Below are 12,522 nucleotides of genomic sequence, written 5' to 3' on the forward strand. Positions count from 1 at the left end.
AAATCACCTCTAAGGAAATGGTGCAAAACAACAAAGTGGCAACCAAGGTAGTATCTCAGCTTACAAACTTTTGAACTGGCAGATCAGAGAAGATTGTCTGCTTTGCAATTCCTTTCTTTTATCTTGGTAATTGTTCAGTAAACTGACAAAAAACTGAACTTACTCACTAGGTTCATCTTTGAATGGTTTTTAAAAATGTAAATGTGGCAGTTCTTCATCTCAAACATATTAAGTGAGGCCTAAAGGATATCAGGCAGCTGTGGTGCGGGCAATTTACCATCCTTAACATATTTATCATATGATTCTACCTATCAAAGACTGAGTCACCCATCTGCAGTTTACATGGCTCCAGGAGAAGGAACAAGTAAGCCGACCAGTTCTTACCTCCGCATGCATTCCAGGGCCTGCGTGAAGACCTGAGGAGCCATTCCATGCTCATGCTGTAATATTAAACACTGCTCCAGAGTCACCGACATGGCAGTCCTATCCTTGGCACTTTTACAGCTTGTAAACCGAACTCCATTAAGTCTGCGGCAAATCTGGAAAAGGGTATCAGCTTTCAGTCTTCTTTGCAATGCCAATAGAGAATACAGCTATTCCACAACTACTAAGGCAATAAGCCATATGGACACTGGAATGAGGATTGGGCATAGTTTGGTAAGGACAGCATTACATTGTGGTCAGCTGGGTTGCTTTCCTTGGGGGAGATTTCCACTAGCTTCAGGTGAACAGGTAAATGGCAAACTGAGTGGCCAGTTGCATCCATCAAAGTACTGTTGTAATGAAGTAACAATAAATACCTCAGCAGCTTGCCAAAGAATATCAACATTCTTATTTTTCCTTGCATGTACATTCTGTCCCAGAAACCGCAGCAGTTCAGGCAGGCACGTTTGACTACGAGATCGAGGTAGACCTTGAATTTAAAAACAAAAACTAAGCAGTTACACTCCTCCTCCTTAATGGTCAGTATTTATGCAGGTATATGTTGTATCATGCATGAAAATAAACACTTAGCAGGTCATATTTTCTGTAATACCTTAGAGGTTTTATAGATATGAACAATTGTGAACTAGATTAAGTTACTACCAGTGGATAGATTTAGTACTCCCAGAACTAGAGTACTGGAAACTATACCAATTTACTGGTCTTTTGATTATATATTAAACACCTACATTTAAACATGAATAGTTCACGACACATTACAAAAGAAATTGCTGGTGGTGGGGGGGGTTGTCTTGGAAGTATCTGAATCCGGAGAGATCTTAAGTTTGATTTTTATCAGTTTTGCGACATGCAGAAACTGATATTCCTTTTCTTCACTGAGGTTCAAACTACACAGGATGGTGACAGACACGTTTATGCCTAATCTGCCCCAATCATGTATCATGCCACAGTGGGATGGCATTTTAAGAACTAAAGGAGGGGGGGGGAGGTGAGTAGGAAGCGCTCAGCTTCCCCCTCTGTCCGCAATGTACTTCACCAAAGTCTTCCCACTGATGGCGATTCCAATGCCAGCCCATCTAGGAGAAAGGTGTGTGAGGTGGGGGAGGATGTAGTGGGTGAGAGGGTTCCACGCTCCTCACGATCCTTTGGCTTAAAATCACATCATCCCTCACTCCAATTTATATATTATTTTTAATGTTTGTTTATTTAAGAAATTAGACTTTTAGACCTTACATACAAGGCTCAGCGTGAACAACAATATAAAACACATTCATAAATCAATAAAACAATTGAAACAAAAACAATTTAAGATAATTCAAAACAGTTTCAGACGGCACTAGAAATAATCCAATTATACAGTTACCCCCCCATGGGGGGGAGAGAAAGGAAGGGCCAGGCAAGATGTAGACCCGTTCCTCTCCTCAACCATAGGCCCGGCGGAACATCTCTGCCTTACAGGCCCTGCGGAACGGCATAAGGTCCTTCAGGGCACTGATGTTATTCAGCAAAGAGTTCCACCAGGTCACGGGAATACCAAGTTTTCAGGTTCACGGGAATACCAAGTTTTAACAACAGGACTTCAACTGTGACACAAAGTTTGAGCCTCTGTACACTGCCAGTCCTTTAAATTATACCAGTGTGCCATGAAACTGAGAGAGGACCAATCTCCCCCTTGTCTTTTATTTAAATAACTTTAGCCGAAATCCTATCAATCCTTCCTTGAGTACATCAAGGACTTGCTGAAATCAGAATATCCCAGTGCATTCAGGAAGCACTGGTTGTTGACCTTTGCAGTACTTGGGCAAAAATGTTTTACAGAAATCTCACTGCTTAAGTGAAACTCCCAACATACTGGATATGAATTTATACTTACAATCTTCAGGCAAAACTTCTTTGAACTGCTCAAAATAGGAATTCAACCGCACTAAACTTTCCATGTTAATCATTTCTTGTAAAGAGGTGTCCCCAAACCTTTAAAGATCAAATATGGCACATTAGTAAATAAATAAATAAATAAATACTTTTTTCTCCCCAAGCTCAGTTCCAAACTGTGAAGACATTAATTACTACTGGTTGGTAGATTCTGTACTCCAAACACTTAAAATCTGTACAATAATATTCTGGAAAACTCTACCAGGTCACTCATATAGGATTCAGTGATAGATACCCACCACTGGCACAAAGGTCATAGATGATCAGTACTTAATACTACCTAGGCCAGATCCTATACAACAGAAGGATAATAAAGGTGAAGAGGAACCCACATAATGAGAATAGTAAATGACCAATATTTATTAAAGAAAGAAGAATGCTTGAAACAGGTACTTGTCTTCACCCAACTTATTCCCAAGCCATCATCTGGATAATCAAGAGGTAATTAACTGGATTCTCCTATGAATTAATTCAATATACTCCCAGTGCCCGAATGAATTATTTAACCACACTTAAACACAAAGCATTTTAAAACAGAATTATACGTACTTCTCTGCTAAGGTTTGTTGTTCGTTGATCCCCACATTGAAGAGTACAGGCTGAACTCTCAGTAGCATGCCACTCTGAATCTCACGGGGCAGCGCATCAAATAAGGTGCTCGGCAATGGAATTCTCACATTAAACCCATCACTAATTGAAAGCAGAATTTAAAAAGCATGTTTAACGGGACTGGTAATTCTGAACACGTAGAAAAGGACAGGATGGAATAGGGCTCTTATACTGGCCAAACCAGCCACCTCTCATAGTCCCTTTAATATTCTTTGACATATGTTTGGCAAGATCAATTTCCAGTAATTTTTTGTTTCTATAATAAATGAACATAGAGTAAAGGAGCACAACTTATTCTCTGGATGCTGTGATTCTTGTACTTCAAGAAGGTTATTGAACCTCTTCAACAGCCATGGGTTTGACAAATTCTGAGCTTATCTGCACATTTGGTTTTAAGGATTTTATTTATTTATTTAATTCAGTTTATACCCCGCCCTCCCTGCCAGGGCGGGTTCAGGGCGGCTTACATAAAATTTCATATAAACACAATTAAAACCCATCACAGACAAACATAACATAAATTAACAACTTAATAACATAAATTAACATAAATAAACATAAATAAAGTAATATAAATTAAATGTGGAAGCTTTGCTATTCAAGACAGAATCTCTTAAAATAAGACAGAATTCTAATGGAGGAAATAGCACTTAAGTCCAATGGAACATCAGTGGAAGACCCACATAGCCATGTCTTCCACTCCTATGTTTAAAGCATTGTTTTTCTCCCGCAGAACAATGCTAAACAGTCCAGTTTTTCTTCCCCCATTATCACCCATAATATTTTCCCTGCAAATGAACAGAGCTGTTCATATAGAGAGAACAAATATAACAAAACATTGGTTTTCGTACACTTTTCATAGCTGTTTTTGGTTGTACACATGAATTGATCAAAACTAGCCTACAGAACTCTTCTATATAGAAGTAGTATATTTTTGCCCAGTTTGTTATTCAAATATTCTACCTTCATCAGGATTTGCTTTCACAATTTCTCCCTCCCACCAAGTTTATTTTTACCGATTTCCTGTAATGACTGGCAGCATGTCAGCAGACGCATTTGATGTTGCCTGAGTTACTTTAAATGTTACATTCCTTAAGTCCATTATCCCCACACTCATGTCTTCTAGCATGGCCAGCTCTTCGCCTAAGTGAAAAAGGGAGAAGAGGAATCTTTTGTTATACAGAAAAGGTGGAAATCTGCAAAACAAACTTAACTAAGGACTGAAAATGTTAAGTAAATGCACCCATAGAAGTACCTATATATTTAATGCTCTTATTCTAAGTAAAAACTGCTAATTTAAATTTTTGCACAAAGTCAAACTTGCAGGGGGGGGAAATCAGAATTTAATACTTTAAATTTCAAAGCATTTTAAATTCTGACTCTGAAATTTGATTTTGATAAGTACTCTAAATGAACCCAATCTTAACATTCTGATCCTAACCACTTTTTCTTCGAAGCAAGTTCCTTGGATTTAAAATTATCTTGTTTCCAAGTCAGTGTACCTAGAATCAGAGTATCATCCTTAGAGATTAATTTTAAAGGCAGCGATGTTAAAAGTACTCTTTGTGAAGCTCAATGTTTTCTTGAATTTGATTTATTACACAACCATGTGCGCACTTATAAACTGGGAATGTTGAAAAATTCAGTCTATTTGAATCCCCCCCCAAAACCTAATTCATATTAAGACAATTTACTCATGAAATCCCCCTCCCAAAATATGTCTCAGCTGCAAGTGACATTTTTTCCTAAAGTAGCTCATGCTAATCTGTCTGATACTTCATTCCTATTAAGGAAAAAAGTGGGCTACAATGGGTAAAGCCACTGTCACTACTAGAAACAAGGACAATTCAAAAAACTTTTAGAAACAAGGACACAATTCATAGAACTACTTGAAGTGCATCAGATGGCACCTTGTACAATTTTTGACATCTTAAAGAAACTCCAGAGGATTCAGAGGTGCCCTTCTCCAAGTGGCAGCCACTTCTGTTCACAAGGAAGATGGGGGCTCCCACAGTATTCACAGATCTTCCCCACCAGCGGTAGCCTCTTATGCAGTTGCCTACCTACACTGTTCCGAAGAGTCCTTCGACCCTCAGGCGCAGCTTCACGGTAAGCAGGATGCTGCACAAGACAGGAGGAGATGGGAAGGATCTGTTCCAGTTTGGTGTAGTGGTTAAGTGTGCGAACTCTAATCTGGGAGAACCGGGTTTGATTCCCCACTCCTCCACTTGCACCTGCTGATGTGACCTTGGGTCAGTCACAAGCTCTGGCACAGCTGTTCCTGAAAGAGCAGTTTGTGTCAGAGTTCTCTTGGCCCCACCCGAGGGGGGAAGGGAAGGGAAAGGGGAAGGGAAAGGAGTTTGTAAGCCACTCTGAGACTCCAAGTGAAGGGCGGGGTATAAATCCTCCTCCTCCTCCTCTTCTTCTCCTTCTTCCAGTGAAGGTCTGCTTGTGTGTCTGTGAAGACAGCAGCTCCCTAAAAACCCTTCTAACGTTTTAAAAAATTGTCTTTTATGTAAAACAGAGAGGAAAACTGCTCCTCTAAAAGCCCCATTGCTCAGAGCTACTTGTGACTTTGAACTGTACTACTCAAAGTCATATGTTGTTTTATTTATTAGTTTAAAATGTAACTATGTTTCATAGTTCCAGTTCAAACTCTTTTGTTGATAAATAACAGGGCATGTATAATCTTATATGTACACCTTTCCAAAGTGCTGGACAGAGAGAGAATTCAGTGATTCCGAAATGACCCGGCAGGCTTACTGGTGGCACAGGGGGAAGGGGTTGTGGGTGGGTTGGTTGGTCTTTACCGTAAGTGCTCAAAAGGCTTTCAAACTGTGCCAGCAGGCCAATGGTGTACAGCTGTCTCAGGAATCCGTCATCATGCAGGCAGTTCCTCAGCTTGATAATGAAGCCACAAATAAGGGCTGTCAGCTGCAAAAGAGAAAATGGAAACGATATACTTGAAGGCCGTTGCCCAAGGCATTCAGAACTCTCATGTCACTTGGAACACATTAAGTGCAAAAGCTTCTGTGGGTTTTTAATGCATTTGGTGTTAAAACAAGAAGCTTTCCAGCAAAAGAACCTTGGGAATGAAACTGAGGCTCCTTCCACATTGGGGGTGTGTGTGTTTTTCCTCTGCCTTGGCTTCCAAATGGGAGTAGTTTTTTAGGGGGAGGTTTTAGCTTCTGCTATGACCTCGTACTGTAATCACCATGTTTCCAGGATTTCCCATTCCATATATTTTTCTCCAGACCTGCTTTTGACAAGAAAGCAGTCCAGGCACATTAGAACATCCTATGGAAGGAATAGTATGCCTTTTCATGCCCTGTAAAAATCCTGCCCACATTGATGCCATTTTCCCAGCATTTTTTTTTTTGCTGTTGCCCTGGTGTACAACCAAAGGTCTTTTTGAGTCTTTAAAAAGAAACTGGCAATTGCTATACTGCTATAATGATCTATTGCCACATATCTATTTCAAATTTTAATAACACCCTCATAAAGCCTGCATGAAGAAAAAAACAAAAAAGGGAACATCAGTCACCACAGTACCCATGACAACCACACCCCTGAGAGCTAATGTGGATTCAATGTGAAGCACATGTGGAAGGGGAAAGTCAGAAAAAAAGATGGAGGAGAAAGCACAGCAAACTCCCATGTGTGGAGGCACTGCCACTAACGTGCACGCCTCTGTATTTGCAGCAGCAAGTCAAATATTGCATATGGTGGCATTCAGGTATGAGTAATTGGGTGGGGTGGGGTGGGGTGGGGGGTGGTACTCAGGAAACAATCCTCAGTGCTCAAGAAGTTCCTAAGAATGTTTTCCCCCTGTGCAGTGATAGGGTAGGAGTCCTGGTGCAGTTGTTCTGAGGATGGCTGTCATGACCAGGCCACGGGTTTTACATCTCCCTAGCATCCTTCATTAACAGATACTCTTCTTTTCTACAAAAAGTGTAATTCTGTTCTCTGTCACAGCCTTCAAACTCAATCTCTCATATTCACATATACACGCCAGGTCTAACTAATTAGTACATCACCACTCTCTTGCTTACGGTTTGGCAAAAAACAACATCCCGACGATACTGAAGGCTCAAGCAAAGCGCTATTGTAGGTGCGCTATCCTGCATCAAGAGAAAGACCATCGCTTTCTTTGCCTTATCGCTCATCATGGCCACACAGTCTGTGAGCGTTGTCAGCAGTGGGTAAAGAGCCTCACTCCATTCACCTACAGTGTTGACAAGGAAAGAGTCAATCAGCAACAAAAACCTTGGGCATTTTTATAATCATCTTTTAAGAAAGAAACATTCTAACATAAACTAAGTGAAAGCTAACTGTAAGGAAGAGACCGACTTCTGTAGAACTGAATGATGGCAGGAGGGGGAGGATCGACCTTGCAAGTAATTGCAGGAACTGCTGGGTTCTCAGCTTTGCAAGAGCTGCAGAACTGAGATATCTTAATTAACAGCTGGACTGGATAATTATTGTTAATTAAGGTTGCCTTTTTCTGTTTTCTGATAATAAAATAATTTTTGCCTGATTTGCTGAACTGGAGCGTAGAGCCTGAAGCTGAATATTCTAGCAGAGAACCCAAAGCCTGCATCCTACACTAACCCTAGTTAATGTTAACCAACACTGGTACCAATGCCAGACTATGGTTAACACTGCCAAAGGGAAGGCAGCATGGAATTTCACACGGGAGGAAGGAGTGACAGCCCACTTCTGCTCTCTCTGCCACAGATAAGAGCATGATGTTTGCACTAGATGGAAGGATGACTATCAGTATCAAAAATTTCTCATCACGTCAGATGTTCATTTTGCCAAGAGGACCTTTTTCATTCTCTCCAAAATGATATACTGGATGCTTCAAAAAATGAATGTAACACAAGGGAGTGAGAAATAAACTCTAATGTTTGAGGTATAAGGACTGGGAAAAGCTATTCTAGCACAAGTCACGCTGCTGTAATCAGAGAAGGACAAGCTGGCACCTGGCTTGCAAACAGCAATATAATACACAATGGAGAATTTGAAATGAACCATAAAAATATGCATAGATCTGACTGGATTTTAAAATGAGGGCTAAATTTGGATTTTTGTTTTTTTGTTTTGTTTTATTCATTTATACCCCAACCCTTTTCTCTAATCAGGACCCAAAGCGGCTTACATCATTCTCCTCTCCTCCATTTTACCCTCATAACAACCGTCTGAGGTGCGTTAGGCCGAGTGTGTGTGACTGGCCCAAGGTCACCCAGTGAGCTTCCATGGCTCAAGTGGGGAGTCAAACTGAGTCTCTCCGATACTTGTCCAATAGTCTTAAACACTACACCACACTGGCTCTTTTATTTAAAATTGCTTGAAAATAATTTCAATAGTTTAAAAATGATTTAAAACAATTAAAGACTAATGAACATTTCCCGCTCTTTCTTTTTGTTTTAATCACCAAGTCAAGTTAATTCAGTCCCTTCCCCATGCCACAAAGTTAGCTCCTTCCCATCTCAAACTATTCCATTTAGTCTGAATAATATTACGGGAAGAGACTAGAGGTGTGCATTTGGGATCTACCTGCGATGAAAATATACCCGAAAAATACCTTATCAGTACTTTTCGGGTATATTTTCGGCTTCCCAAATGTATCCAGGTTTTCTTGGGAAAACAAAACAAACAAAAAAATCCTGGGAAAATCCCAGATACATTTGGGAAGTTCAGGTAGATCTGAAAACAGCAGAGAAGGAAGAGCAGATTGCTCCCACCTTTCAGCTGTTTGTCAGGCAGGCTTAGGCAGTCCCTCTAAACTTTAAAGGGACTACAGAAACCAGACCAAGGATCAGCTGGGTTGGTGGGGAAGTTGAGAGCTCTCCACCGGCGCAGCTCTGCACGGCCTTCTCCTGCCGCCCAGTTTAAACCAGGCAGCAGCAGGAAAGGGCTGTCTAGCCAGGACTGGCTATGCCCACAGGGAGCCAATCGCTCTCTGCCAGTGCAGCTCTGCACTACCTCCTCCCTCAGCAATGTTTAAACCAGACGGCAGGAGAAGCCAAGCCAGCCCCCAGGATCAGGCTGGTGTTTTTTTACCGGCATTTTTTGGTTCGGGTCTATTGGACCTGAAAGATTCTGGATCTGAATACCATACTGGCATTTGGATTCGGGATTTTTCAGAAATCCTGAATTTTTTTCCAGGTCCAATAGACCCGAACCAAAAAACAAAACAAAAACCAGTTAAAAAAAAATGCGCACCCACAAACGTACACTTTGCCCAATGTCTCCAGGCAACAGTATTGTGAAGGACATGTGACTGTAGAGACTGCCGGGCCCTGGAGAGGTGCTTGCACAGTTGGTCAGCAAACCATTTTTCTGACTCTGACGACCAAGGCAGTTCCTTATATACTGTATTTTAAAAATGACTAGAAACTGTGTTCAGTCTTTACTTGGTCAGTAATAAGAGGGCATATATTTTGCTTAAGGAACTTGCAGATATATATTGTCATTATTTTTAAAGACACAATGTTCTATTTTAACAAATTTTATTGCAGAGGTAGAACAAAACATTTCTACCATCCTAGAAACTAAGCCACTACCAGTGTGTGCCAAATAAAATGGGATGAACTAAACTGAGTTAGAAAAGGGTCACACTTCAGGTATCGGAATGTAACTAGAACTGACTTTGATTAAAGCTTCAAGGAACGACTACTTCAGTTTCCTTGACAGCCATCCAAAAGAAGGGCAATTACGGAAACTGATTTTTTAAATATCATAAAGCAAAGAGACAGTTTAAATCCATATTCCATCACGTAGATAGAGAATCACACAAAATAAATTCAGGAAGATTATTTGGCTCTATTTCTCAGCACACAGTTAGGATTACTTTAACAACAGGAAAGCTCTTTTCTATGAAACATTTTCCAAAACAATCTGATCCTCTAAAAGAGATATCTATCTTTGCAATGAAAAATAAAGACTATTCTTTGACAAGTGTGTTTGCTTTGAATAGCTTTACACCGGAAAAAATTAAGGCTTTTTGGGGAAAAAATCAACTAAGAACAGTCAGAGATTGCTTTTCCATCGTGAAGAAATTAATATTTATTTTAAAAAATCCTGACAAATGGACAGAAATTCTAAGTAATTATAGTTAGTACCTGGCAACATGCCTAAAACAAATGAAAACTCTCACTTCCCTTGCTCGAAAGTTAGTCGAATCCGACTCTAGGGGGTGGTGCTAATCTCCATTTCCAAGCCAAGGAGCCAGTGCTGTCCAAAGATGTTTCCATGGTCATGTGGCCAGCATGACTAAACACCGAGGTGCACAGAACGCTGTTACCTTCCCACCAAAGTGTACCTATTTATCTACTTGCAATTTCTTGCTTTCGAACTGCTAGGTTAGCAGGAGCTGGGCCAGAGATGGGCACTCACTCTGTCACACGGCACTAGGATCTCGAACGGCCGAACTACAGACCTTCCAGTCTGCAGCTCAGTGTCTTAACCTCTAAGCCACCGTGGCCCTCACTGCTCTTTAACTACTAGCAGATACAGGGAAGTTAAGTGGGGGACAGATAACATCGGCCTTAACCAATCAGCAGCTATTTTTGACTGCCTTTCTTATTGCCTTATTTTTGACTGCCTTCACATCTTTACAATGTGTCAACGATAAAACATTAAAAAGACATTAAAGACAGTGTTTCCTGCCCTCAAGGTTCCAAACCTACTAACCTGACAGCAAAATACACATCTCAGTGGAATATCGTGCAACTTTAGCAAATCTCCTTTGTGTTAAATGCAAACGAAAGCACTGTTTGCAGATTATTATTTTTTTGAAGCAAAAGGCATGATCGTGTAAGAAAACAGAACACACATACCTGGGCTTGACTCTTCAGGAGTAGGACTGCAATCTGCACAAAAATGGAGGTGCAACATGCATGATTAAGGGGCAGCAACACATTTTAAACACAGGCAACTGCAATGCTCAGTACAGGGATTCTCAAACAGTTTTGACCCACTGGACTACCACTGCAGGCAGGCTGCCGCATGGATCACTTCTCCTTCTACTTGTGTCCTACTCTGCATACACTGGTCATGAGGACGTTATGCCAAGCACAAGAATTCTTTTGGAAACTAGAAGTCGGATCCTATGTAGCAAAAATGGAAGGGACTCATGAACACGGGTCTCCCCATCCTGATCCCCATTCTCCAGCAGCCTCTTTCTACCCATGAAAATCTGATGCCAGGGGGCTCAGGGGACCTGAGCACATAAAAAGCCACAAGAGGCTACAGGAAGGAGGACAGAGTGGATGGAATCACTTCTCTCTCTGATGCCAGTGGAGCCTCTTGTACCAGCAGGTGGTGGATGAGCCAGGAGGAGTGATTTTGCCCGGTTCACTTGCCTCCATGCAGCCCCCTCCGTCCATGCTGCTTTTTACTTGAATGGGCACCCCAATCCCAGGCATCAGCTTTTCCCAAGTTCAAAATGGACTGCTGTGGTAAGAGGAATGTCCCTTTCCTGCAAGTGTCTTGCACTTCGTAGGATTCAGGTCTAGGAGGAGAAGAGATGACCATGGTGGACAAAAATAAATCTCTGTGGTGAACCAGCAGCTGCTGCATGAGAGACAAAGACAGTTTGAGAACCTCCCGCTTAATGGCTTGCATTAAAGCAGCTAAACAGAAGAGCAGGACATTAACAACACATGTAAGGTGCATAAAGTAATCTAAGGTACATGTTTACACATGACATCTTTAAGGTGTAAGGTGTTTTACGCATACACCCAAAAATGCCATGCTTGTGAACATATGTATCTTATACCTATGCTTATCAAGGAGCAAAGACTGACCGTGACGTCTCTAAGGAATACATACTCTGTGACAAGCCCATATCAGTGTGTGCAACATATGAGATTATCCTGAGGTTCATTGTATTATTTTAGAAATGTCCAGACCATATTTTACAGAACTGCTGAGCTTCAAAAAAAAGGTTTAATCCTATTTTCATTAATATGAGTAAAAGGGATGCTACAAAAAAAAACCAAAACAAAACACAACCCCTGGAAGCCCACGTCCCACTGAATAATCTGCACACCATACAGGAGTATGGAGTACGTCATTTCTTTCAGCAGCCCTTCCCGTCAATGCCAGGAAGCACTTTTAAATTTCCTCAAGTTTAGAAAGCAGTTTGAGGCAATGGAGGAGAGCTGTGGCTCTGGAATTTCACCAGCCACACTATTTTTCAAAAACATTCCCATGTTTTTGGGTCTATGGTGGGAGGGGAGTGGCAAGGAAGCTGCACTCCACAGAATTCTGCAGAAACACTCTGGGAGAGCCGAAGCCTATCGGCCAAGCAAAATCAGAACCTGTGTTTCATAACCTTGTTTCCTCTCTTGGACTATTTATATTTTTTCACACCTATAGGTAAGATGGGTACCAGCTAGTGGCAAAATATCACTTTGACAATCTTGGTAACTAATATTAAACACTGTATTTGCAGTAGCAATGTATCTGAAGCTCCTTTGATTGCAATTTAAAAATGTATATGAACACACACAGCAGTGAAATATAAAG

At 41.0% G+C, this 12,522-nt stretch overlaps 1 protein-coding gene across 3 annotated transcripts in view; it reads right to left on the reverse strand.

Annotated features, from left to right (window-relative positions):
• INPP4A (inositol polyphosphate-4-phosphatase type I A) overlaps nucleotides 1–12,522 on the reverse strand; it is a 135,949-nt gene that overhangs the window by 13,663 nt on the left and 109,764 nt on the right. For all 3 annotated transcript variants that reach the window (XM_015411201.1, XM_015411200.1, XM_015411199.1), the window contains 8 exons: nucleotides 10,830–10,862; nucleotides 7,038–7,210; nucleotides 5,796–5,919; nucleotides 4,002–4,128; nucleotides 2,926–3,066; nucleotides 2,318–2,415; nucleotides 801–913; nucleotides 385–539 (listed from right to left, as the gene is read on the reverse strand). In XM_015411201.1, the coding sequence (XP_015266687.1) occupies nucleotides 385–539; nucleotides 801–913; nucleotides 2,318–2,415; nucleotides 2,926–3,066; nucleotides 4,002–4,128; nucleotides 5,796–5,919; nucleotides 7,038–7,210; nucleotides 10,830–10,862 (964 nt within the window). The remainder of the gene's footprint in view (nucleotides 1–384; nucleotides 540–800; nucleotides 914–2,317; nucleotides 2,416–2,925; nucleotides 3,067–4,001; nucleotides 4,129–5,795; nucleotides 5,920–7,037; nucleotides 7,211–10,829; nucleotides 10,863–12,522) is intronic.

The sequence above is a fragment of the Gekko japonicus genome, unplaced genomic scaffold (genome assembly GCF_001447785.1).
Source record: "Gekko japonicus isolate JY-2015 unplaced genomic scaffold, Gekko_japonicus_V1.1 scaffold1123, whole genome shotgun sequence".
In the NCBI taxonomy this organism is placed as follows: domain Eukaryota; kingdom Metazoa; phylum Chordata; class Lepidosauria; order Squamata; family Gekkonidae; genus Gekko; species Gekko japonicus.